General features: G+C 40.3%; 1 protein-coding gene across 2 annotated transcripts; it reads left to right on the top strand.

The window, feature by feature from the left end:
• The first annotated feature begins 3,116 nt into the window (after positions 1 to 3,116).
• PRPF38B (pre-mRNA processing factor 38B) lies at positions 3,117 to 11,871 on the top strand. 2 transcript variants are annotated; one of them, XM_040626964.1, is made up of 8 exons: positions 3,117 to 3,703; positions 4,025 to 4,175; positions 4,432 to 4,484; positions 6,506 to 6,574; positions 6,862 to 7,013; positions 7,094 to 7,154; positions 9,341 to 9,564; positions 9,827 to 11,871. In XM_040626964.1, the coding sequence occupies exons 1-8, from the start codon at positions 3,422 to 3,424 to the stop codon at positions 10,686 to 10,688; spliced, it is 1,854 nt and encodes a 617-aa protein (XP_040482898.1). In that variant the 5' UTR covers positions 3,117 to 3,421; the 3' UTR covers positions 10,689 to 11,871. The 2 variants fall into 2 exon arrangements, with proteins under 2 accessions (XP_040482898.1, XP_040482899.1); XM_040626965.1 differs by lacking the exons at positions 4,025 to 4,175; positions 4,432 to 4,484 and having other exon boundaries at positions 3,118 to 3,703.
• Positions 11,872 to 24,553: the final 12,682 nt, after the last annotated feature.

Genomic DNA, 24,553 nt, shown 5'->3' with positions numbered 1-24,553 from the left:
TGAAGAAGCCAGGCAAAAAAGGAACTAAGCGTATGATTCCATTTATTTAAAGGTCAAGAAAATGCAAACTGACAAAAAATGGTTGCCTGGGGATGGAGTTGGAGGGAGACATGGATTACAAAAGGCATAGAACTTTTGGAGGTGATGCAAGATTATTATCTTGATCGTGGTGATGATTTAATGAGTGCAGTGTATCCCTGCAAAATTTGTGTGTTGTAATTCTAACCTTCAAAGTGACCCTATTAGGAGGGGAGGCCTTCGGGAGGTGCTTAAATCATGAGGGTGGAGCCCTCATACATGGGATTAACGCTCTTATGAAAAAGACGCCAGGAGGTTCCCTACCCTTTCTACCATGTAAGTACAGCTAGAAGGTTCCAACTATGACCCAGGAAGAGCATGTCCCTTGATCTTGGACTCTTTAGCATGCAGAACTGTGAGAAATAAATTACTGATATTTATAAGCTCTCCTGGTTGTGGTATTTTTTATAACAGCATTAATGGACTAAGACAATGGGTGTGCCCTGTCAAAACAGAGCAAACAAAGCTTCCCAGTCTTATCTATACGCAGTGTATTGTTCCTAAGTTAAATATCAATAAAGTTTATTTCTAATGGGGATAATAGTAATATGTTCAGGCTGTTGTAGGGATTCATTGACTCTGCTAAGCCCCTTTTTCATAATACCTGGCTCCCTTTGTCTGGTGCTACTGAGACTTTGATATTAAACCTCACCCTCTCTACTGAGCTCATTTCACTCAGAGTCTAGGGGTAAATGAGTATCTAAGACTACATAGATCACACGTGGTAAGGAATTTTTAAAAGATTATAGAATTTGGTAATTGGAGTGTCACTAGATAAACAATAAACTTATTATCCAGACAGAAAAATACACGTAAATAAAGTAAGAACTTGGTTCAAAATTCTTTTTTCATTGTATTTTTAACTTGGTAGTTCATTAGAGGTTGGAATCATCAGTTTTCCTTGGGAAGTACATTGGTATAAACCAATGTATGGAAAAACAGGATCTACTAGGAAGTGAAAAGCACTTCTCTCAAAGCTTCGGTTTTTAAAGTAACAGAAACTAGAAAAGATGATCACTCATGTACTGTCTAAATATTAGTCACTCCAGGGGCGCTTGGGTGGCTCAGTCGTTAAGTGTCTGCCTTCGGCTCAGGGCGTGATCCCGGCATTCTGGGATTGAGCCCCACATCAGGCTCCTCCGCTGGGAGCCTGCTTCTTCCTCTCCCACTCCCCCTGCTTGTGTTCCCTCTCTCACTGGCTGTCTCTCTGTCAGATAAATAAATCAAATCTTTAAAAAAAAATAAATATTAGTCACTCCAACCATTCATTTATTATTATTTTTAAAAAGATTTTAATTATTTGAGAGAGAGGGAGAGTACGAGTCGGGGGAGGGGCAGGGGAGAGGGAGAAGTGGACTTCCCCACTGAGCAGGGAGCCCTACTACACCTGGCTCCATCCCAGGGCCCTGAGATCATGACCTGAGCTGAAGGCAAAGGTGTAACCAACTGAGCCACCGAGGTACCCCTCTAACCATTAATCATTTATCTTTCCTTGCATTCTGTCATACCACAGTATCCCAGTTACCTACTACTTCTCTGTCTTCTCTTTCCTGCTGTTTCATCTTCATCCAGGTGTGGATTTCCCCCAAAGTTTCTGTCTTACCATTTTCCCCTCTGTGTATAAGCCACTGAAAATTAAGATCTCCACTTTCAAACTTCCAACCCCAATAGTTTCTAGGAAACAGTAAATAATAAAAAGTGCCACAGGGGCACCTGGCTGGCTTAGGCCGAAGAGCATGCAACTCCTGCTCTTGGGTGGTGAGTTTGAGACCCATGTGTAGAGATTACTTAAATAAAACTTGAAGAAAAAAAAAAGTGCCACAGAAATCAAGTAGGATGAAGAGTGAAAAAGGTCACTGAATTTTGGCAATGGCAATTAGGATGACACTAAGTGAGCCATCCAAGGTTTTAAGTAGGGGTGTTACACTTTCGGAATGAAGAATCTGGCAGTACTCTGAAGAATGGATTGGAGCCAGAAAATATTAGGAATATTAATATCTAAAAGTAGATTTGGGGGTCATAGGTGTAATTATGTAATCCTTGGATTTAAATGTCATTAAATTCCTATGTTTCATCTTGGCATTCCAGGCACTGAACAGTGGCCTGATTCCACCCCAGCCATTACTCCCCCATCAGCACCTTTCCCCGCTCCTGTACTGGACTATTTACCTTCTTCTAACAAGCCTGATCTTTCCTGCTACTACATAGCCTCAGGCTGTTCTCTGCTGATGAAACTGCCCAGCCTGACAGCATCAGTATAGACTTAAGTGCTTCTCGCAGACTTCTCTTAACCCCAAAAAACCACGAATCTCCTCTAGGTTAACAATAGCTTTTGAGTGACAGGACCGATTCTGACTCATTTTTACACCTCCTCCCGCCTCCCTCCCTCCTCCCCCGCTCAGTGCCTCGCCCAGTGTTTACCACTCAGAATGCATCTGCAGAATGGATGAATTCGAGTAGGGACGAAAGAAAGGCCCCTAACAAAAGCTTGTAGAATTCTACTAGGCTCTACAGGTATAGTAGCTCTTTTAATGCTCAGATGTTTTAACAGCCCAGAACGATGTTTTCCAGTCTTAACAGCTGAATAAATCTGGGCTCAAACAATAAATCCTCCGGCCGTACACTACAGCCGGCAGATAGAAGCGTGTAACTATTGCATCGGAATCACATGGACGAATGAAGTCCTGATCATCATCCTCCCTTCCAGAGAATCTTAAAATTATGAACCCAAGAGCCTAGGGTACTCCGTAGAAGTCAGTTACGAATTCGCAAGCATATATCCATGCAAACCCTTTCCTGCCCGGCTTTCAAAAAGAGAAACTGAGCCTCCAACCCAGATTCTAAAACATAAAAATTGGGCCTTCAACCCCTTCCCCTACTCCCAGATTCCCAGGGGAATCTCCTAAGAGTCGGCACTGGAGACCACCGCAGCGTCCGCAGCGTGCACAGAACGTGCGGAACTAGGAAGAGGAATTTCCAGCCCAGCTGGGCGTCTCTGATTGGCTGCCGGCTCAGCTTGGAACTCTGGGACGTGGGACGTCACATCCGCCGGGCCCGCCATCTTGTTCCCAGGGGCAGTTGGCGGAAGAGATCGCGCTCCGTGGCCGCCGGCTCGCCTTCTGCTGGGAGTTCTCGCGGCCGGCGTCTCGGCGTCTGCTTTCGATCCAGGGTCCTTTTGTCGGCGTCCCCGTTGCCCTGTCTCATCCAGCTGGGGGACAGCGAGGCGGCCCCCTCTCCTGACGGCGTTCCATGGAGTAGGGTCCCGGACCGTTGTCCCGAAGAGCGAGATCGAGCTTGGCCCCCTCCCCCTCCCTTCTCCCTCCCTCCTTCCTTCCGCCGCAACATGGCTAACAACAGCCCCGCGCTGACAGGCAACTCGCAGCCGCAGCACCAGGCGGCCGCGGCCGCAGCTCAGCAGCAGCAGCAGTGCGGCGGTGGCGGCGGCGGCGCCACTAAGCCGGCGGTCTCGGGCAAGCAGGGAAATGTGCTGCCGCTGTGGGGCAATGAGAAGACTATGAACCTCAACCCCATGATCTTGACCAATATCCTGTCGTCGCCTTACTTCAAAGTGCAGCTCTACGAGCTCAAGACCTACCACGAGGTGGTGGACGAGATCTACTTTAAGGTACGAAGAGTCTAGGCCTGGGGGGCCAGGGGGCGGGCGGGTTAAGTTCCGAGGAGGGGTTAGAGGAAACGGGCGGAGGCGGCCCTTGAAGTCTGAGCATTTGTAGGTGCGGGGAGGTTGGGTGGGGGAGCGGTGGTCAGTAGTATGCCTGGGAGGGGTCAAACTGGGGCCGCCCTCTCATTTCATTTTCCAAATTTTTAGGGCTGGGAGAGCCCGCCACTGTTGAACTCTCTTCCTCCCCCCAACCTCCTGCCCACCCCTGGGGGGAGTTGGACGGGAGGGGTGGGGGAGGGGAGAAAAGAGTAACTGAATCCTTTCCAGTTTACAGCTTTAAAATTATTCCTTTTGACGTGGATCTACTCGGCGCCAACTTGTTGGTGCTTCTCCCGCTCACCCTGGGCCAGGGCGTGTATTGACTTCAATGTTGGCCTCGTGTTGTTGGTATTCTCTATCCGATCCAGACAGGGAAATGGTCAGTGCGTGTGTCGGGTGGGGGTGGGAGGGTTGAGGGTGGAGAGGTGCCAGGGCAGGAGGTGTACAGAAGGCCTGGAAATTTTCCCAGCAGGAAGTCAGGAGTAAGTGGTCTCAGTTACTTGTGCATTGGGCTTGTTTAGAATTATCTGGGCCCTGGGCTTCTGCGGCAGGGTCGGTGCTGGCTTGGCTGTGCTGGGGAGCTCACCTGGCGCCTCCTCACTGCACTCTTGTCTCAGTTCTTGTTTCGTTAGCAGGATTGACTCAGTCTTGCAGCGAGGCTCGGAGCAGCCCAGGGTCGCAGGTAGAGGTATGCACTATTAATCATGCTCAATCGCCATAAATGCATTTCCCTGGTTAAATGAACGGCTGATTAGGTATTTTTTGGCCATTGGTTTTGGGCTTTTCTTCACCAACTAGATAGCTTTTCTCCACTTCCCTGCAAATTATGTAGTTTTAAAAATATCTTCCAGGCCTCTTAAGGTTAATTAATATCTAAAGGAATATTAATAATAGTCTTAATGATCTTTAAATACTTTAGCTAGAGCATCTAACAAAATACCATCTGTTTTGTGTATTTGACTCTTAAAACATTTGACAGACCACATTAAGTATTTTCTGTGATCTGAACGTACCTGTAGAGGTGTTAGCAAGAGGAAATTCTCTTTATTTGCTTTTAGGTTATATTTTGTCCACATTCTTCCCCCACCCCACCCCCTTAAGTGATTAGGTTATTGAAGGATTTTGAGATACTAGTTTTTGATAGAAAAATAATATTTTGAGAATACAGTTCAACTTTGGGTATGTAAAGTACACTGAAATTTTGTTATTCTTTTACAAGAATATTGTAAGTGTAATACTATGAACTAGGTTTTTTAGCTTTTAAAAGGTAAGGCCTTTTTCAGCATGAATACAGTACGGTGAATATTCTTAGCTTTGTGTAGTAAACAATTGAAAATTGGGTTCCTGCTTTTGGTAGCAGGTTCTGTTTAATAATACAGAAAGATGTTCTTGTGATAGAGGAAAAAGCTTGTTTTCAAATTCAAATACTGTTTTTTGAAACTAGATTGTTCTAGAAATTATTTAAATTTAGTTATAAAACTAAAGATCCAGGCTTTGTTATCAAGATGTCCAGATTAAATAATCATTGAAATATGTAGGCTTCTAGTTTTAAGTTGATTTCGTGTTGCATCTGCCCCTTTGGCTAGCCTTTAAGGAATTGAAACATCTTTCATACAGCAAAATGGGGGAAGGAAATGAAACCGTAAAGCAGTGCTGAGCATAATAGTGTAGTGCTTACATTTAAATGCATGCTTTTCTGTCTGAAGCCACTGAAAAAAAACTATTAAAATGTAACCACGGGTGGGTAAAAATATTGTTTTATAAATGCATACTGAAAGAACAGGATATTATTTTGATTTTGTTTTAAATTAAGAAATATAGATCTTATCTTTCTAAAAGACCTTGAGTTATATGTTATCGAGCTAATATTCTTTCTTTGCTATTTTTAGGTAAAGTATGTGGTTTTTATAGGGTACTCACCTCAACAAAAGATGATACTGTATCGATTATACCTAATGTAATGACTAGTCACACTCAGTTTTTAACAGTTTATATTCTGGGGAAAAATTGAATTGGTTCACATCATTAGGCTGAAAATAAATTACTAACAAGAATGATCTGTGTAGGTGTGGCCCTTGTAATTTCATCTCTAATCAGGAATGAACACAATGCCTGTCAATGGTAAAAAAAAAAAATGTACAAATAAAGTTCCATAATTTTGCATTGGAAGTAACTGTTTTAACATACATACTTCAAGTCATTTTTCTTTATTTTATGTAGAATTTTAAATCACCGTAAAGGGTATTAAATTTTTTTTTAAGAAAATACTTAAACTTCATTGATAAACTTTTTGCTTCAAGTTGGAGCCTTAAATCCATTTTAAAATGAAAATTTTTATTTTGTTAACAACTCATAAGATACAAAATTGATATATTAAATATTTTTTACAAGTATATGAGACTCCTACAAATCTCTTGGCTCCACAAGTATCAGCTCTCTGCAAAGCTATTTTAATGGGATTTCTGCTCATAAAACTGTTAAGGTTCTGTTAAACTCTGGCAGTTTTATTGGTGCTTTTTAAAAGCTAAGCAGTTTTTCAAAGATGGTTTACATAATGTATGTAAACAAAATATATGTATCATGTCAAAATAACCAGCTTCCAACCTTTTGGAAGAAGCTGCTCTGTTATGGACTTGGGTTTACTTTAATCATAGTTCTTTAAAAAATTCGAAGTATGAATGTTTGTTGTGTTCCTCTTTTCTATTTCAGGTCACGCATGTTGAACCGTGGGAGAAAGGAAGCAGGAAAACAGCAGGCCAAACGGGGATGTGCGGAGGGGTAAGTAGAAGTACGTGCATTTTTCAGTTTTTCTGTGTCTGATAACTAAGTTTAAAATTAGGAAACTAAAAGTGACAGTTATTCATATAACAGTTGGCAAAGCTTAGACTTTTGTTTTGTTTTGACCTAAATTCAAGTGTCTGGTGAATGGGGTTAGAAAGTTGCTGTGTATTAATGCTCCATTCTTAGTTCTGAATTATATCTTGTTATTAATACCTAATGGGATTAATCAGTTGGTGTTAAATATCATTTATTTTACTACTTTTTCTTACCTGTTTCTCCTAAAGGTTCGAGGTGTTGGAACAGGAGGAATTGTTTCTACAGCTTTCTGCTTGTTATACAAATTATTTACTCTGAAGCTAACTCGTAAGCAAGTGATGGGTCTCATAACACACACAGACTCTCCATATATTAGAGCCCTGGGATTTATGTATATAAGGTAAGCATGCGTTTATCTACATTTCCATTAAATACATCATTTTAATTCACAGAAGCCTAATCAGTCTTTTGTAATTCTAGGTACACACAGCCCCCTACAGATCTGTGGGACTGGTTTGAATCCTTCCTTGATGATGAAGAGGTATGTCAACAAGGGTAATAATTAGTTTTCTTCTGATTACTCTCATGTTTTTATATCTTTTATTTATCGGAAGTTTAATGTTTTTCAGAATTTTCTGTAGTTAAATTTATTTCACTCATACTCTTGGAATTGCTGTCCTTTTACTAAGACTTAGTGGATTTTATATATCTTAGGTTAACTTTCTTAAATGTTCTTTTCTTATTTCTTAATTGTTTAAATGGTTTTGGTAACTATTGAAATTTTTTTCTTTCTAATGGCGTTTTGTATTTTGCATTGGTCTTGACTTGTACAGTTGATAGTGACTTTTTAAGTGGGCCATGCTCAACATTGAGGTGTTAAGACATGCGCATACAATACTAATTATAGCACTTTATTCTCTTGGAACTTTTCAGCTCTGTACGCTTTAACTTCTTCCACAAATTAATACTCCCACCTGCGTAGAAGTGCAGAATTGAAGAGCTGGGTGGGATTTAAATAGGGTGAGAGTTTAGAAGATTTATTCAAAATGATCAAAATATTTAAATTTTAGCTTTCTGACTCCTAATATGTTATACTTATTTATAAAGCCAAAAGAAAACCTTAAAATTAGTACTTCAGGTTCTTGTTTTTTAATTAAAAAGATTTTTTTTAAGGTAAGCTCCATACCCAGTGTGGGGCTTGAACCCAGGACCCCGAGGTTAAGAGTCATATGCTCTTAAAAGTGAGCCAGCCAGGTGCCCCTTTTTGTTTAATTATAAATCTAGTTTGCCACTCAAGCTAACAAGGTTGAGCTTGTTACATTTGTTCAGGAAACAAAAGTTACTTTCAGAAACACTGCTGTGTCATATTTAAATCATATATGTATTAACACGGTGAAGTCCAAGATCTTAAAAGGTACTTAACACATACCTGTATTGTCCATACATATGCCCCCACCACTTTGTCTTTTAAGGTTCATAAAGTAAACTTTGAGTGCTGTGCTTCAGTAGTCCCATTTAAAACATTTATCCAAAGAATTTGTTGAATTAAAGGAGAGTTGTAATAGAGATCTTCCTAGTGTGTTTTTATTATGTGCACACCTAAAAAAATCTCACTCTTGTAGACATGGAGAATTTTTGTCTGCATTTTTTTGGCAGGGGCTGTTTACTGAATTGTTCATATTTCTGAAGAAGCGAAAAAATGTATTAGGTGATAAATCACAATCTTTAAAGTTGTTTTTCTTTTTAGATGAGATTTTTCAGGCCAAAGCACTTCTCCCTTCTATATTTAAAAAGCATGTCCCTCTTCATAATTGGTATTGTATTAGGTTTATTTCTGAATGCTTCAATTTATCTGTTTTTTATTGTATTTACAAACCTGAGGATCTCTATTTAAGCTAACTTATTGTTTTCTTCCTTAGATATCTGCAGCGATTATATTTGGAAATACTGTATATCTGAACACTTAAATGTGTGTGAGTGCAAGCAGTTTTACCTTTAGCTCTTGTTTTCCTGTTTAGATAACAAATCTCACTTTCCTTGTGTGCTTGCACTATAGGTTTGGGACTGACAATAGCTGACTAACATGTCCTGAGCTGTGAGAGGGCATAGCAAGAAGGCCTTCATGCGGTAATGACCCTTTTCAGAGACAATGGTCATCATGGATTATGCGTTTCCAATTATTTGTTCATTTATTTATTTTCTACATAACTCTAAATTAGAAACCTCACTGCTTCATGGCAGTTGGTTTGCTATTGCTTCCAGTTTTATTAGGGCTTCATTTTATATTAGAGCTGTTAAAAGATAATCTTTAGACAGGATTGTCTGAAGTAGTTCATATGTAGTTAGGCTACAGTGCTAGGAATGATGTGTGCAAACGTGTCCACAGAAAGAAATACATACTTAGTAGGTATGTGGAATGTTAATTTAAGTTTATTGTTCCACAGAGTTTAGTAATGTAAGGGGCTGTTGCATATTCCTGTTAACTGAGTGAGATCAGTGAACTTTATGCCCATGAGGCTGCAGGATTTGTTCTCACCTGCATGCACACACTAAGCCCAAATATTTCTCTGTATCATTCGTTACCAGATTAGTAGGGTACACAAATTACAATTTTTGTTAGAATTTTTTTGTATTTGAGATTCCAAAGATGGTAATATTTTTATAGTATTCATATATATGTTGAAATGATTTTTTTTGACGGCTAGGGTATCTTTTGTGTTTTTATAGGACCTAGATGTGAAGGCTGGTGGAGGCTGTGTAATGACCATTGGAGAAATGCTACGGTCTTTTCTCACAAAACTGGAGTGGTTTTCTACTCTGTTTCCAAGAATTCCGGTTCCAGTTCAGAAGAATATTGATCAACAGATTAAAACCCGGCCTAGAAAAATCAAGAAAGATGGGAAGGAAGGTGCTGAGGAAATAGATAGACACGTTGAACGCAGGCGTTCAAGGTAATGTACCTCTTGGAATTACTTTAAAAATAGGCTTTATACAGAGGTCCTTGGAAATCTGGCAAATTCTCAGGAAATCCTGTGTATGCTGTTCATCTTACGAGTTTGTCACTTTTAACCCCAAAAGGTCATTTTCTGCCTTTCGGGTCCTTCAGTTACCTTTAATATGTCTGTGTAAGTGGGGTATCTAAATAACACAAAAGTTAAATTTTTAGGATATGTTTTATTTGTTGACATTTTCTTCTTCCTTTCTTAAATATAGGTCTCCAAGGAGATCACTGAGTCCACGGAGGTCCCCAAGAAGATCAAGAAGTAGAAGCCATCATCGGGAGGGCCATGGGTCTTCTAGTTTTGATCGAGAATTAGAAAGAGAGAAAGAACGCCAGCGACTAGAGCGCGAAGCCAAAGAAAGGGAGAAAGAAAGGCGAAGATCCCGAAGTATTGATCGGGGTTTGGAACGCAGGCGGAGTAGCAGGAGTAGGGAAAGGCATAGAAGTCGTAGTCGAAGTCGGGATAGGAAAGGGGATCGAAGGGACAGGGATCGGGAAAGAGAGAAAGAAAATGAGAGAGGTAGAAGACGAGATCGTGACTATGATAAGGAAAGAGGGAATGACCGAGAAAAGGAGCGAGAGCGATCAAGAGAACGGTCCAAGGAACGGAGAAGTAGGGGTGAGGTAGAAGAGAAGAAGCACAAAGAAGATAAAGATGATAGGCGGCATAGAGATGACAAAAAAGATTCCAAGAAGGAGAAAAAACACAGTAGGAGTAGAAGCAGAGAAAGGAAACACAGAAGTAGGAGTAGAAGTAGAAATGCAGGGAAACGAAGCAGAAGCAGGAGTAAAGAGAAATCAAGTAAACATAAAAATGAAAGTAAAGAAAAATCAAATAAACGAAGTAGAAGTGGCAGTCAAGGAAGAACTGACAGTGTTGAAAAATCAAGAAAACGGGAACATAGCCCCAGCAAAGAAAAATCTAGAAAGCGTAGTAGAAGCAAAGAACGCTCCCACAAACGAGATCACAGTGATAGTAAGGACCAGTCTGACAAACATGATCGTCGAAGGAGCCAAAGTATAGAACCAGAGAGCCAAGAAAAACAACATAAAAACAAAGATGAGACTGTGTGAGATTTTTTTTGTAAAAGTGGATCACATTGAATCCTATAAATGTTTGATTGAATCTGCTTTCTTTTTCTTCCTCCCAAGTTGAGATTGTGCAGTAGTTACGCACTCTTCAAGCTCCCTGTAGGCTGCATTTTCATTTCCTCTTTTGTGTAGGGAAGTGCCTTTGTAATCCCATTTATTGCATTGATGTTTTCACCCAATTGTTGAGTTTGATACATGATGCACAGATTGTTCTTGCATTTTTATTGTTTAATTGTTTTTGAGATGTACAGTCTGTACATATGTCCTGAAAATGTTTTAATTCCTTTGGCATGGTTGCCATGTTGGTTAAATTTGTATAAGGCAATAAACTGCCACTAATTCTATTTTTGTTTTGTAGGTGTGGGATTATGGTTTGTGTACTGAAGTTAGCATGGCTGTGCTTTTCGTAATAGAATGCTAAAGACTTTGAGAATGGATCTTGGATGTCTATTATAGGAGAGTTCTGTGCTTCAGCGTACGTGAAGGCAGCAGTTGTAGGGTTAACATTCTCGTCCACTGTATATTATCTTGGAAGGCTCTTGTTAATATGTTACACTTAATATTCTCCACAGTTAACTTTAGAGAGATTCAGGACAAGTTAGTTTCTGATGCCGAGGTTTCAATTAGGCTGTGATTTGATCAAAAGTCCTTTTAGCATTCTACCTCAAAGGGACACTGTTAGTATGCCTAAAATTTATTCACTTAGTTTTCCTTTTTTTATTTGAAAAAACACATGACATGTAATCTTTTTTCTTAAATTTCTCAGATTTTAAAGTACTATATTAAAGGAAAAAATTAATGTCTAAAGCCTAGCATTCTTGCAGCAACCCTATACTAACGTGAAATTGGGAGAGGGTGGGGCAGATGAGTAGAGAAATAGATTCAAGCCTCAAGCTTCCAAAGCATTTTTATAAATGGGAAAAACTTAAATTATGAGACAGCTTGATATAGTGTCCTTTTTTTAAAATTCAAAACTTTTTTTATTGATAATGAAGATTGCTGTTTGAGTTTTTAAACTTAATCTAGAACAGAGAAGTATTAAAAGTAATGCTGTGCTGCATTATTTAAGATTATCAGCAAATTATTTGATAGATTGTTCTTACGACTTGTATTCTGATTACAGAGAGCGATCATGAGTGTGGAATAAATACTGGATTAAATCCTTTCTTCTGGGTGTTGGCTTTTCCCCCATTTGTCAACATTTTTTTTTAAAGTATTTTTATTGTGGAAATTGATACAGTGTTAGAGTCACGCTTTGTGTAGAGGGATATCTCAGTGCCCAGATGACAAGTGAATTTTAAACGTGTAGACTAGAATTGGACATATATGATAGTAATCTTACTAGAGTTCTTAATATTGGCAGTTCCCTTCGTCGGTGGGTGTTCTGTGTGTCACTAGGTTCTTTCGATTGGGTGATCACTTAGTTTTCACTTCAAAGGTGCTTATTGAGATCCTTTGCACTTGGATTACATATTAGAATCATTTAAAATTTGGACTTGAAGTAAGTTTTATAACTCATCCAATTTTTTTTAGAACAAGAAATTGAGGTGCAAGGTGATGTGTTCAGTCAATGCCAAGACTAAAAGTGAGTGTTCCAGACAGTGTACACCATATCGACATGTTTTATCTCACTGTTTATATTGGCCAACTTGATGGGCACGGGGAAGCCACCTTGCAAAAGTGTTTAATGGGGCAAACAAGTACATTTGGAAGAGTCCATATGTGGGCTTAACATTTGTACCTACCTAACTCCAGAAAAATCTCATTAAATGAAGGAATTCCTCTCTGAAAAAATGCTATGCTTTTTTTTTTAAATAGAAGATTCAGTCATCTTGCCTTTTAATTGAGCATCCAGTGAATTGACACTAGACATAGAAGTTAGAAAAGTATTTTTAAGTAATGAAAGTAGATTAATCGAACATCGACAGTATTTTTAGCATACCTAAATGATGGTGCTACTCCTTAATTCAGTTCCACCTGAAATGTTAATTTAACTCTTTTAGGTAAAGCGTGGAAAGAATTTACTTCAAATAGAGATGAAAATACTATCATAAGCTGTATTTGATTTATGATTTTTAATGTTAAGTTTGCTCTTGAACAGTTTGATAAGTTGTAGAACATGTTAATACTAATTGTTGCCAAATATATGCATGGTTTAATTTGGGCAGTGGCTTCCTGAAAGACTGGGAAAACAAGTGGCTGTGAAAGACCTCTCAGGATTATTTCTTACAACATGAGCAAACCTGAAAAGCTTTTGACAGAACGTTATAAATAGCAGCCTCCATCCAGTGTGTGTTCTCGGCTTACTGAAATGACTTCGCCTTTTCATGTATTAATATCTTTCATCTGTTTTCTAATGTTCCGTTTGCAATTAAATACTATACATGGGCTAGTATATTATCAATCTTGAAATTTTAATATAAAATCTTCGTTTTAATGCCCAATTTATAATCTCTTTGTTGGGTTTAGTGCCTTAGTTACTCTGAGGCAGTGGTTCTTAACCTTTGAGTTATGGGCTTCTTTTTAGAAATCTAATGAAAGCTACAAATCATGTCTAGAAAAATGAAAGTACTCTAAAATTGCATGCAATTTGGAAAGAGCTAAACTGCCCTAGGGCTTTTGTGCTGTTTACCTTTTTTTTTTTTTTTAAAGCTGTGATTAGGTGAACAATAGTAGTTGGGAATGAATAGCAAGTTTAAGTTCCTGAGACTACCAAAGGTAGTAGTTTTTCCGTTTTTTGGTTTTTGGTTATTGGTTTTTTGCTTAAAAGGTGAAATGGGGGAAAAAACTTAATGGTACTCAATTATTTTCCCCCAAAAGAGTTGTCCTTTATGAATATAGTTTTTAATTTGGGCAAAGACAGGCAGTTTATGCATTTTTCGACTGATTCCAGTATGCAACCTGGATTATACAACTGACTAGCTGGCCGGTTCTCATTGGTTATATTGGCCTACTAATGGACTTTATTTTTTTTTTTTAAAGAGTTTATTTGCTAGAGTGCAAGCATGAGCGGGGGAGGAGGGGGGGAGGGAGAAGTATGCTCCCCCCTGAGCAGGGAGCCTGATGCAGAGCTCAATCTCAGGACCCTGGGATCATGACCTGAGCTGAAGGCAGACGCTTAACCAACTGAGGCACCCAGGCGTCCCTGGCCAACTAATGGACTTTTAAATTAGTTCTGGTCCTAATCTGATTTTATCGTGGAAATGCTGTAGTCAGCCTTAAGCAACTAATCTAATTTCGGAAAGAGCTTATTTTTATGGAAAAGGAAACACTTCTTCCTGATAGTCTGTCTCTGAAATTCCTTCCATCCTGTGGGATCTCACGGCACTTCACAAATACTACTGAAGTGGCATTTTTCATTTTAGGGTCACTGGCTATCAACATTTATTACTGTAGGAAGCATGACAGCGAATAAAAACTGAAAAATGTTACGCTTGTAGCCGACTTAAAATCCATGGTTTCTCAGAGCATTAATAGTCAAATTTCTGTTCCACAGTCTTGATCCGTAACGTATTGCACAGCTAGAATGTGTTCAGGTTAGGGAAGGTGGTTTTCAGCATGTTACAAAAATCGAGTTCTATTTGCTCAAATATAACAGTTGACCTTAAAGCATTTCATATAATACACAAACCATGAGCGTTTTTTTTTTTTTCTTCTTCTCACAAGGATCAGGAAAAGAAAAGCCATCATAAGGAAATCTTCACTTAAGCTTCCCTGATGTGCAAATACTTAAAATCCACTAGGCTAAAGCTAATTTTCCTTGGTCAGTACTTGTTCTGGCCATTTTGAAGCTGAATTATTTCTCCATTGGGTCCTTGGATTTAGTCAATCCCTGCAAAATCCACCAGCTCTGGCCTCCTAACATCCCCAGTAAATTAACAGTCTGAATGAGAGAAAAAGAGCTTGCTGAGCAAATGCAAGAGAAGTCCTCTTGCCTGCTCTACTTTCCTCCTATTTAGAAAATTTTAAGTTGCCGGTGTCCTTAATAATAGTACCAAAAGGTGAAATTTCTCAAGATCTGGGCTCATGCAGCCAGTCCAGGTACTGGTTCAGTGAGCATGCCTTCCAGAATTATGCTCTTGTCTCTGATGCCCATTCTAGGAAGTTGAGTTATACTGAGACTTGTGCAGGGACTGCGACTGATTGTGGATGTGCCATTTATCAATTTATTCTCAGTTCCCAAATCCGTCTTTGTTCTGCTTTGTGTTACTGGGGCTGTGCCCTCCAAACATCTTTTGCCTGCTAGCACAATACGCAGCTTATCAGGAAGGACACTGAAGGGATGCTGCCGAAGAAAGGAGCTTCTCATCCTGGTTCTGGTGTGTGTTCTTTTTTCTTGCTTCTGTAGTGGGGGTGGGGCAGCGGCACCTCCTGGGAGAGTGCTTTGCAGCAAGTGCACTGGTCCCCCTGCCAACTTCCCAGTAAGTCTTCAGGCAACTTTCCAGCAAGGCTCTTTGGCAGCCCAGTGGGTTCCTTCCAAACTACTTTTGTTGACACCCTCTCCTCTCCAGCCCTGGGCTTCAGTAGCAAACGGTGGGTCACAACCACACCCTCTCCAACAGTCTATCCCTATCTTGCAAAGGAACCTGTTCCAAATGTGTTCCTTACTTGGGTCACTTCCACGTAATGGCTGCTCCTATAGCCACTATTGCTGTATTCTTGAGTTCTTTTTACCCTTAGTAATTAATTCCCTGTGACTGGGTACTAGTTCTCTATACCACACTTTGCCTGTTCAAATTACTGTGTCTCGGGTTTGGACTGGGCCCTGACTGGTACGGTGGGTTAAGATACCAATCATAAGGGTACCCACCTCATTAGGCTGGTTGATAACTCCTAATGTAGTGTGGTATAAAGGGCTTGGTGCATTAAGTTTGCTGAAAACTATGTAGTGAATCAGACCAGCTTCTTAGAATTTTGACTGAGAAGTAGAATAGTCCAGTCCTTAGAAGAATGGATAAGACTTGTGTAGTTGTCATACGAGGATGCCCACATGAAAGAGATGGCACAATAAATACCCTCTAGCTGCCTTGCTTCCTGCCGACATTTTTGTTGTTTGGGTTTTTTGTGTTGTGTTGTGTTGTTTTTTTGGGGGGGGGGGGTCTGGTCACTGGATATGCTTGTGATTTCTGCTTTCCTAAAATGGCCCGAGTTTCTCTTCCTTGGGACCCACAAACTGGTTTCTTTAATCATAACCGTCAGAGATCCCTGATCAGTGAAGGTCTGTCTTCCTGGTATTTCCTTGACATTTAATTCTTATCTGTGCTCAGCAACAGTAAGAAAACGTCATCTATTTGATTGGACCTGGCAAAGAAGTTCTAAGTGCAATTGCTTTTCCTTGGCAGAAGTGGTCTGCCCAAGGGCAGAAGGGGGATGCATAGGTATGAAGAAAAATGGAGTATGAATTAGGGCCACTATAAATCTCGAAGTGTCCAATTTTTTCCTGGATGATCAGTCTTATTCCACGTTCCTTCTATGTCACCAAACAACTTTTTTATTTCCCCTATGATGGCTATTTCAAATCCTCACTAGATTCTTAAGTTCCTTACTCCACCTCCGTACTCATTCTCCCTTCATATACAGAGACTATCAGGTAAAAAAAACCCTCTGGGGCGCCTGGGTAGCGCAGTCGTTAAGCATCTGCCTTCGGCTCAGGGCGTGATCCTGGCGTTCCGTGATCGAGCCCCACATCGGGCTCCTCTGCTGGGAGCCTGCTTCTTCCTCTCCCACTCCCCCTGCTTGTGTTCCCTCTCTCGCTGGCTGTCTCTCTCACTGGCTGTCTCTGTGTCAAATAAAATCTTTAAAAAAAAAAAACCCCTCAATTAGCTGTCATCTCTCCCCCAAACTACAACATTAGCTGTGGTCACATCTATCCTGTTTTCCTCCTCGCCTCTCTCACTTTTTATCCTTCGTTAAATGTTGTAAATTCTGCCCTACACTTTTACTTCTACATTCGTGTGGCCGATCCTGCCAACTGTCCAATATCCGTTCTTCCCTTCTTCCATAGCAATAGCATGTTTTGACTGTGTATACCTTTTTGTTTGTTTTTTCAGCTTGACAGCCATGAGACCAACTCCTGCCTAATGGGGTATCACTGGCAGCAGGAACCTTCCTTAAGAGCTTGTTGGTATAAAGTTCATCCCACCCCCCCACCCCCCACCCCTACCTTACTGAATTCTGCTGCTTAGAACTTTGATATGCTAACTGGAGCTTTATTTTGTACCTAGAAAAAGAGAGCTTCACCCACACAAAGGCAGACTACAAAATTGAAAGGAGCCTGGGTCTCTGCAGACTCCCATGAAATAGAATTGCCGCACTAGCCCTGGATACTCTGCCCCCAATACTTTATATCAGAAAGAAACTTCTGTTTAAGCCACTCTTTTTATACGTTTTTTTTTTGTCACTCTCAGAAGAGCATAATTCTAACATTACAGTTTTGATATCTGTAATTATACACCAAGTAACAAAGCCTAAAATATTTAACATTAGCTCGTAAAGGAGGTTGGGTGTCAGGAAGCACAGACAGGTATTGTAAGCTAGAAAGCTATGTCTCTTGATACACAGCAACCTAACATGTTTCTCTCTCTCCTTCCAGACTTTTTATCTTTTATCTTCAACTCCTCTCCAGGCCTTTGGTTCTTGACTAATCTGATTTTCCTGGCGTTACCCTATTAGCACACTGAGAAGGTTTAAACAGACTCGCTCTTGCAGCCCCTTCCCCTCTAGTTGCTGTAGCTCCATACTCCCCAGAACCTAAACTCCAGCATTTACTGCTTTGCAGAATTCCGGTCCCGAAAGAATTACAGACAGCTGGCAAATTTAGAAATGCGAAGGTTTTAAGTAGATTTATGTTACAAAACAACTGCTTTATTTGCACTGTTTACCAGTGGGACTGCTCAGCTATAACTCTCAAACTATCCTGACAACAACCGAGAAGTTGACATTAGCCAGAACCCAGCTGGTAGCATCAAATCTTTGTACCTCCAGACACTGCTTCTCCCTCTTCTCTGACCATCCTAGCTCTTCTAAAATTCTCATCATCCACTCTCCCACAGCTCATGCCATCCAGACCTTGGGAGACACTCCCCTAGAATTCTAATACTTAGTCTAACCTGTGTCTCCATACCTCTTTCCTCACTCCTCCTGCCATGATTCTTAATGATTCCAATATCCACTGAACAATCTCTCCAATACTCAGAACTCTCAATTTCCTGATCTCCTGACCTCCAGTGATTGTTTTCCTCCACCCGACCTCAGCTGCCAATTCCGATGGTTACATCCAAGAACTGGTCGTTGTCAATAACTGAAACTTGACCGGTCTCCATTTCAAACATGCCATTTTCTCATTACCCACTCCCACATTTTCTGTGTGCTTTCCTCTAATACCCTTTCCACCACTTTAACTCTGCTGGGTCCTCCAATCTGTTGTCCCTGCCAGCCCTTCACCCTCCGTTGCAGTCCCTTCAGCCTCACCTCCTTGTCCACCAGCCTAGCTCCCCAGTCCAACATTACACACCACTTCCTTGTAAGCACCTCGTTTCCCTCACTGCAGCCTCTAACAGTTCCCTAGTCCTAGTCGAATCCAACCCGCAGCCTTCTCTGCGCCCAAGCACAAGTGGCTGAACATGACTGGAGAACATTTACAGTCACGCTGACTGGCATCTCTTAAACTCCTGACCATAAACCTCCGGGACTCTGGGCTCCTGTGACCCTGAGCATGGGTGCCTCTCTAACTTCACCCTCACCCAGCCCTGGGGGATGCCAAAGTGCGCCATTCCCCTCTCCCCTCCAGAGCTGTCCTGAATTCAGGCCACGGGCACATGTCTCCCTTGGTCTCCCAGGTTAGTGGGTGTGGAAGAGGGTGGGACTTTGAGCCCGGCGGCTTTTAGCCAAGGGCGAGTCCGAGAGACTCAGCTGGAGCTGTGCACCGCCAGCACTCCCTATGGCTTGAGATGGTGCTGGCTTTGCTCTAGCCGAGCCTTCCTGCTCCTCGGGGCCCGTGCCCTTCCTCTTCCCTCCACCTGGCGAACTTTTCCCAGGTTTCCAAGGGCTCTTCCTCACTTCCCTGAGGCCTCTGCTTGAGCACCTCATTGCTAGAGAAGTCTTCCCTGACCACAGTAAATAAACTCTGTCCCTCAATATTCTTTTCTGTTGCTCTGCTTTTTCTTCGTAACACTATATACTTGTTGAACGCACAAACAAAAATGCAATTCATAGTAGTTTACTTATAGAAAGCAGAGTGGTTTATTTTTTATTATTATTTTTTTAAAGATTTTTTCATTTGCCAGAGAACATGAGCAGGGGAGGGGGCAGGCAGGGGCAAAGGAAGAGGGAGACGCAGACTCCCCACTGAGCAGGGAGCCCAGTGACTACACGGAATCCCAGGACCCTGAGATCATGACCTGAGCCAAAGGCAGATGCTTAACCAACTGAGCCACCAGGCACCCAGACTGGTTTAGGGGAAGGATCTGGGAGTGTCAGAGTTACACTGGTTTTTCAAAACAACTTTATTGAGATGTAACTGATATACATATGTATTTGTGGTCTCATAAATATGTGTGTAGACTTCTATGTAAAAAAGCAGCACTTCAGTCTCACCAGCACATACGCACTTTCCTCCATAACTTTCCTAGTAATAAAACATGCAAAAGATCTTACATCTAGCCGCGTAGTTTTCACTCTTCCTAGTCAGGGAAGTTTCTGCTTGTCTGACCCACTTATAAATGATTTCAGACAAAGTCCTCCCCTCACCCACATTATTGAACTTGACCCTATTTTATTATGCAAATGGGGAAATGGACTTTGTAAGTCTCTACATAGCTCAGCCCAGAATTCTGTTCGAAATATGTTAAATACCTCCATCCCTTGTTATAACCAAGAACTCATTTTATAGCTACTTTGTAGCTTACTTTTTTAAAATGTTAATGGTGGGGGACACCTGGGTGGCTCAGTCGGTTAAGCTTCCAACTTGATTCCAGCTCAGGTCATGATCTCAGAGTCATGGAATTGAGCCACACATGGGGCTCTGTGCTGGGCATGGAGCCTGCTTGGGATTCTCTCTCTCCCTCTCCCTCTGCAACCCCCTATCCTTTTTCCCTCTCAAAAAAAAAAAAGAAAAGAAAAGAAAATGTTAATAGGAATTGCCATCTAGGTAGAGAAACACTTGGCTTCTAATTCTAATGGTATACTTTTCTTTCAGAGGCTTCTGGTAACTATTCTTTTCTTTTTTCTTAACTTGCTTCTTAGGAATACTGAGCCTGCCTAAATCAGAAGTGCAATCAAGCAATTTTCCTTCTGAAAAGCTCTCCTTCCCTGTGTAGTCTCTCTTCTTAGTCCTTCCTAGTCCACTTGGGAAAGGTTTGTTTTTCTTTTTCAAACGTTTCATTTTTGAAGTAATTATAAATGCACAGGAGGTTGCAAAGAAATGTACAGAGAATTACCGTAAGCTTCCTCCAGTTTCTGTCAAGAGTAGCAACATCTTACATACGGATGGCACAGTAGCAAAGCCAAGCAACTGCCGTTGCTACAACCCATAGCTCTTTTCAGATGTCCCCAGCTACGCAGGCGCACGCACACCCACCTGTGTGAGTGGCTCTAGGCAATTTTATCACATTCATAGCCTTGCATAACCATCACCACAATCTAGATGGGCAACTGGGGGGCGCCTGGGTGGCTCAATTGGTTGAGTGCCCACTCTTGATGTTGGCTCAGGTCGTGGTCACGTGGTCCTGGGATTGAGGCCCATGTCAGGCTCCCCGCTCAGTGAGGAGTCTGCTTGTCTCCCTCTCCCTCTGCACCCCCCCCACTCTCTGTCTCTCTCTCTCTATCAAATAAATAAATAAATCTTAAAAAAAAATGATGCTCAACTGTATAGTCATCATGAGGCTCCCTTTATATCCAGACCCACCTCCTCCCCCCACCCCTAACTCCCCACAACTGCTAATCTGTTTCCTATCTCTATAATTATGTTATTTCACAAATGTTACATCAGTGGAATCATGAGGTGTGTATCTTTTTGAGACTGGCTCCTCATTCAGCATAATCTTGTTGAGGTCATCCAAGTTGCTGTGTGCACCAATAGTTTATTTGTTGTTCCTTCTTATTAAAGGGTAGTAGTCCATGTTTAACCATTCACGGGAAAAGGCTTTTTGTTTCAATATGAAGCAATACCCATGGTCTTAGTCATATTCAGAGAATACCTGTATCTTGGTAGCCACTTACAGTATGCATCAAATAAATACTAAGGGACATACTTTTCCGAACTTCTCTCTGAACATTGGAAACTTTTTCAACTATCAAGTTTTCACAGTGGCAAAAACATGGGTTCAATTATGCCACAGCCAGATTCATTAAAAAAAAAAACAAACCACAACTGAAAACTTTCAAAATTAAGGTTCCTATTAAACAGTTCACTGCCTCTCTAAGAAAGAAAAAAGTTGGTGTCTGTGAAATTAAGGTTACAAAAAGAGAAACAAAATTTCTGGTAAGTCCAGGAGAACTTACAGCTGCTGGAAAATTATGAGCTATCTTGTAATAAAAGCTTTCTGCTTGACATATAAGCTCACTTAAATAGGAACTAGAACGATCCCAGGTTTCTGGTAAAATGGGCCACATATAAAAAGATCCACTCCCAGATTAATAGAACTGGATGGCAATTTTCACAAAAATAAAAACAAAAACACACACACAAAAGCTTTGCATGGTCATGCATCATTGTTAGAGGAGCTATCGTTTCATAAATAAAAAGGAATCATGCCGTTTCCCCCTCATAAAATGCTCTTCCTTTCCTTTCAAACAAAACAAACCCCAACTATCTCCTAGGCTCAGCTCCAGACCCTCCTCTACAATTCTCCCAAACACACAGCCCTCTGTTCTTTCTCCAGCTCATGCCATCTGTGAGGGGCCCCTCTCATGCGCTGCTATGTAAATAGCCTGTTTGAGGGCCTTGTGATTGAGCATTTCACGGGGTCCCGAGTTTCTATCTGTTGTTTATTGCCACCTTGTCTGTAAGAGCAAAATAACCCTGAAAACACCCTACAGTCCTACAATGCGGGACTGGTTACATAAATTACAATCAGCACTAAAGAATGATACATATAGACACGTATTCAATGTTGTAGAAAGATGTTCACAGAACATACTAATGTCTATTATTGTACTGTCATTGTCAAACAGAAAACTAGCATTTTCTGTGTATGTAACTGTGACAATAACAACAAAGTGTATGTAAAAGAGAGAGATTAAAAAATTAATAATCCAGGGTTATGTATTTTTCCCTTTCATTTTCTGTTTGTTTTTTTTCAAAAAGTTTAATGATAAACATGAGTAATAAAACAACAGCAAAAATTAATGCTACTACAAATACCTGTATATGTTTTTGCCTTTGCTTTTTAAATTGAATTTAATTTTTATTTAAATTCAATTAATTAACGTTTAGTGTATTATTAGTTTCGGAGGTAGAGGTCGGTGATTCATCAGTCTTATATAACACCCACTGCTCATTACATCACGTGCCCTCCTTCATTCCCATCACCCAATTACCCCGTCCCCCAACCCCCCTGCCCCTCCAGCAGCCCTCAGTTTGTTTCTTATGGTTAAGAGTCTCTTATGGTTTGTCTCCCTCGCTGATTTCATCTTGTTTTATTTTTTCCCTCCCTTCCTCTATGATCCTCTGTTTTGTTTCTTATATTCCACATGTAAGTGAAATCATATGGTAATTTCTCTGTGTATATAAGTTTTTGTATGGACATATGCTTTCATTTCTCTTGGGTAAATACTTAGGGGTGAAATGACCAGGTCATATATTAGGTGTATGTTGTACAAACAAATATGTCCAGGTATATATCTTATGTGAAGTGTTTGTTCAAATCTTTTGCTCATTTTTTATTGAGTTGTTTTCTTATTAGGTTTTGAGAGTATATACATATATACATATGTATTTTTTAAATTTTTAATTAAAAATTAAATATGTGGCTTGCAAATATTTCCTCCCAATCTGTGGTTTGTTTGTTTCATTCCCTTAACTGCAGAACTTCTTGATTTTGATGAAGTCCAATTTATCAATTTTTTAAATGGATCATGCTTTCAGTGTGGTATCTAACAAATCTTTGCCTAATCTAAGGTCACAGAGGTTTTTTTTCTATTTTTTTCTAGAAGTTTTATAGTTTTAGGTGTTACATTTGAGTCTATAATCCATTCTGAGTTAATTTTTTATACATAGTGTATATATAATTTACATATAGTGTAAGATATGGATCAAAGCTCATGTTCTTTGCATCTGGTTATTTAATCATTCCAGTACCATTTCTTGAAAAGACTATCCTTTCTCTACTGGATTGCCTTTGTACCTTTGTTGAAAATCAATTGTCTATATATGTACGGGTCTATTTCTGGACTCTCTATGCTGTTCCATTGATCTATTTTGTTCCATTGATTTATCCATCTTGATGCCAATCCTTATAATTAATTAATCCTGTCTTAATTACTGTAGCTTTATAGTAAGTCGAAGTCATGGGTGGTAAACCCAATCCCTCTTACCTTATTTTGGTTGGAAACAGAGGTCAGACTGATGCATTTTATTTTATTTTATTTTATTTTATTTTTTTATAATAATTTTTTATTATGTTATGTTAGTCACCATACAGTATATCCTTAGTTTTTGATGTAATATTGCATGATTCATTGTTTGTGTATAACACCCAGTGCTCCATGCAATATGGGCCCTCCTTAATACCCATCACCGCACACTGATGAATTTTAAACCCAGCTCCACCATGGAATACTTGTGTGATTCCATCCAAGTCAGTTAATAGTGTTTATTACTCATTTACATACTTGTTTATTATTAGAATTAAATATTACAGTGTTTGTATTAAATGCTTATAAAGAGCTTGAACTAAGATGATGGCTCTGGGAATAAAAAGTGCTGGAACTACGGGGTGGGGGTGGGGATGGACTCTGCTGTCTTTCTCTGCACAGGGAGGTCCTCTCACCCTTCCATCTTCTTTTTTAAAGATATAATTGACATATAACATCATGTAAGTTTGAGGTGTATACGTGTTGGTTTGATGCATGTATTGCAATATAATTAGTAATACACAATAACATTAGTCAACAAGAGCATTAGTTAACACCCTTATCACATCATACACGCATCATTTTTGTGTGTTAAGAACGGTTATGATTTAGTCACTTAGCAACCCTGAAGTTCTTAATACAGTATCGTTGAGTATAATCAGTACGCTGTCCATTAGATCCCCAGGACTTATTTATCTACTCATTGTAAGTTTATATCTTTAAACAACATCTCCCCAATTCCCCTGCCCCTCGGCCCGTGACCTTTCGTCTTAGATATTGAAGCTTTGCAGCAAATTGCCCCCGACCGCAGGACTGACCACTTTTACTGCAACAACAACAGTAAGAACAACAAAATAAAGGTGAAAAAGAATTAGAAAACTGGTCAGGACCTCCCAGTTTAGGATGCTCATTCCGTAAGATCAACAGTTTTCTATGCAGCTTTGTAAAATTTTATTTCGAAAAAAATTTTTTAAAGAAGAGAGCAGGGCGCCTGGGTGGCTCAGTGAGTTAAGTGTCTGCCTTTGGCTCAGGTCATGATCCTGGGGTCCTGGGATCCAACCCTTCTCAGGCTCCCTGCTCAGCCGGGAGCCTGCTTGTTCTTCTCCCTCTGTCCCTCCCCCTGCTCGTGCGCGCACTCTCTCTCTCTCTCAAATAAATAAAATCTTTTTTGAAAAGACTTTAAAAAATAAAGAAGAGAGCATTCTACATATTACCTTGAAACCCAGGTTACAGTAGCTTCTTGGCCGGTTTGGTGTGATTTTCTTCAACTCCTT

This window comes from Ursus maritimus, unplaced genomic scaffold (assembly GCF_017311325.1).
Source record: "Ursus maritimus isolate PB19 unplaced genomic scaffold, ASM1731132v1 scaffold_12, whole genome shotgun sequence".
Taxonomy (NCBI): Eukaryota; Metazoa; Chordata; class Mammalia; order Carnivora; family Ursidae; genus Ursus; species Ursus maritimus.
Note: the sequence above shows the minus strand (reverse complement) of the source record. Positions and strands in the feature narration are given on the sequence as shown.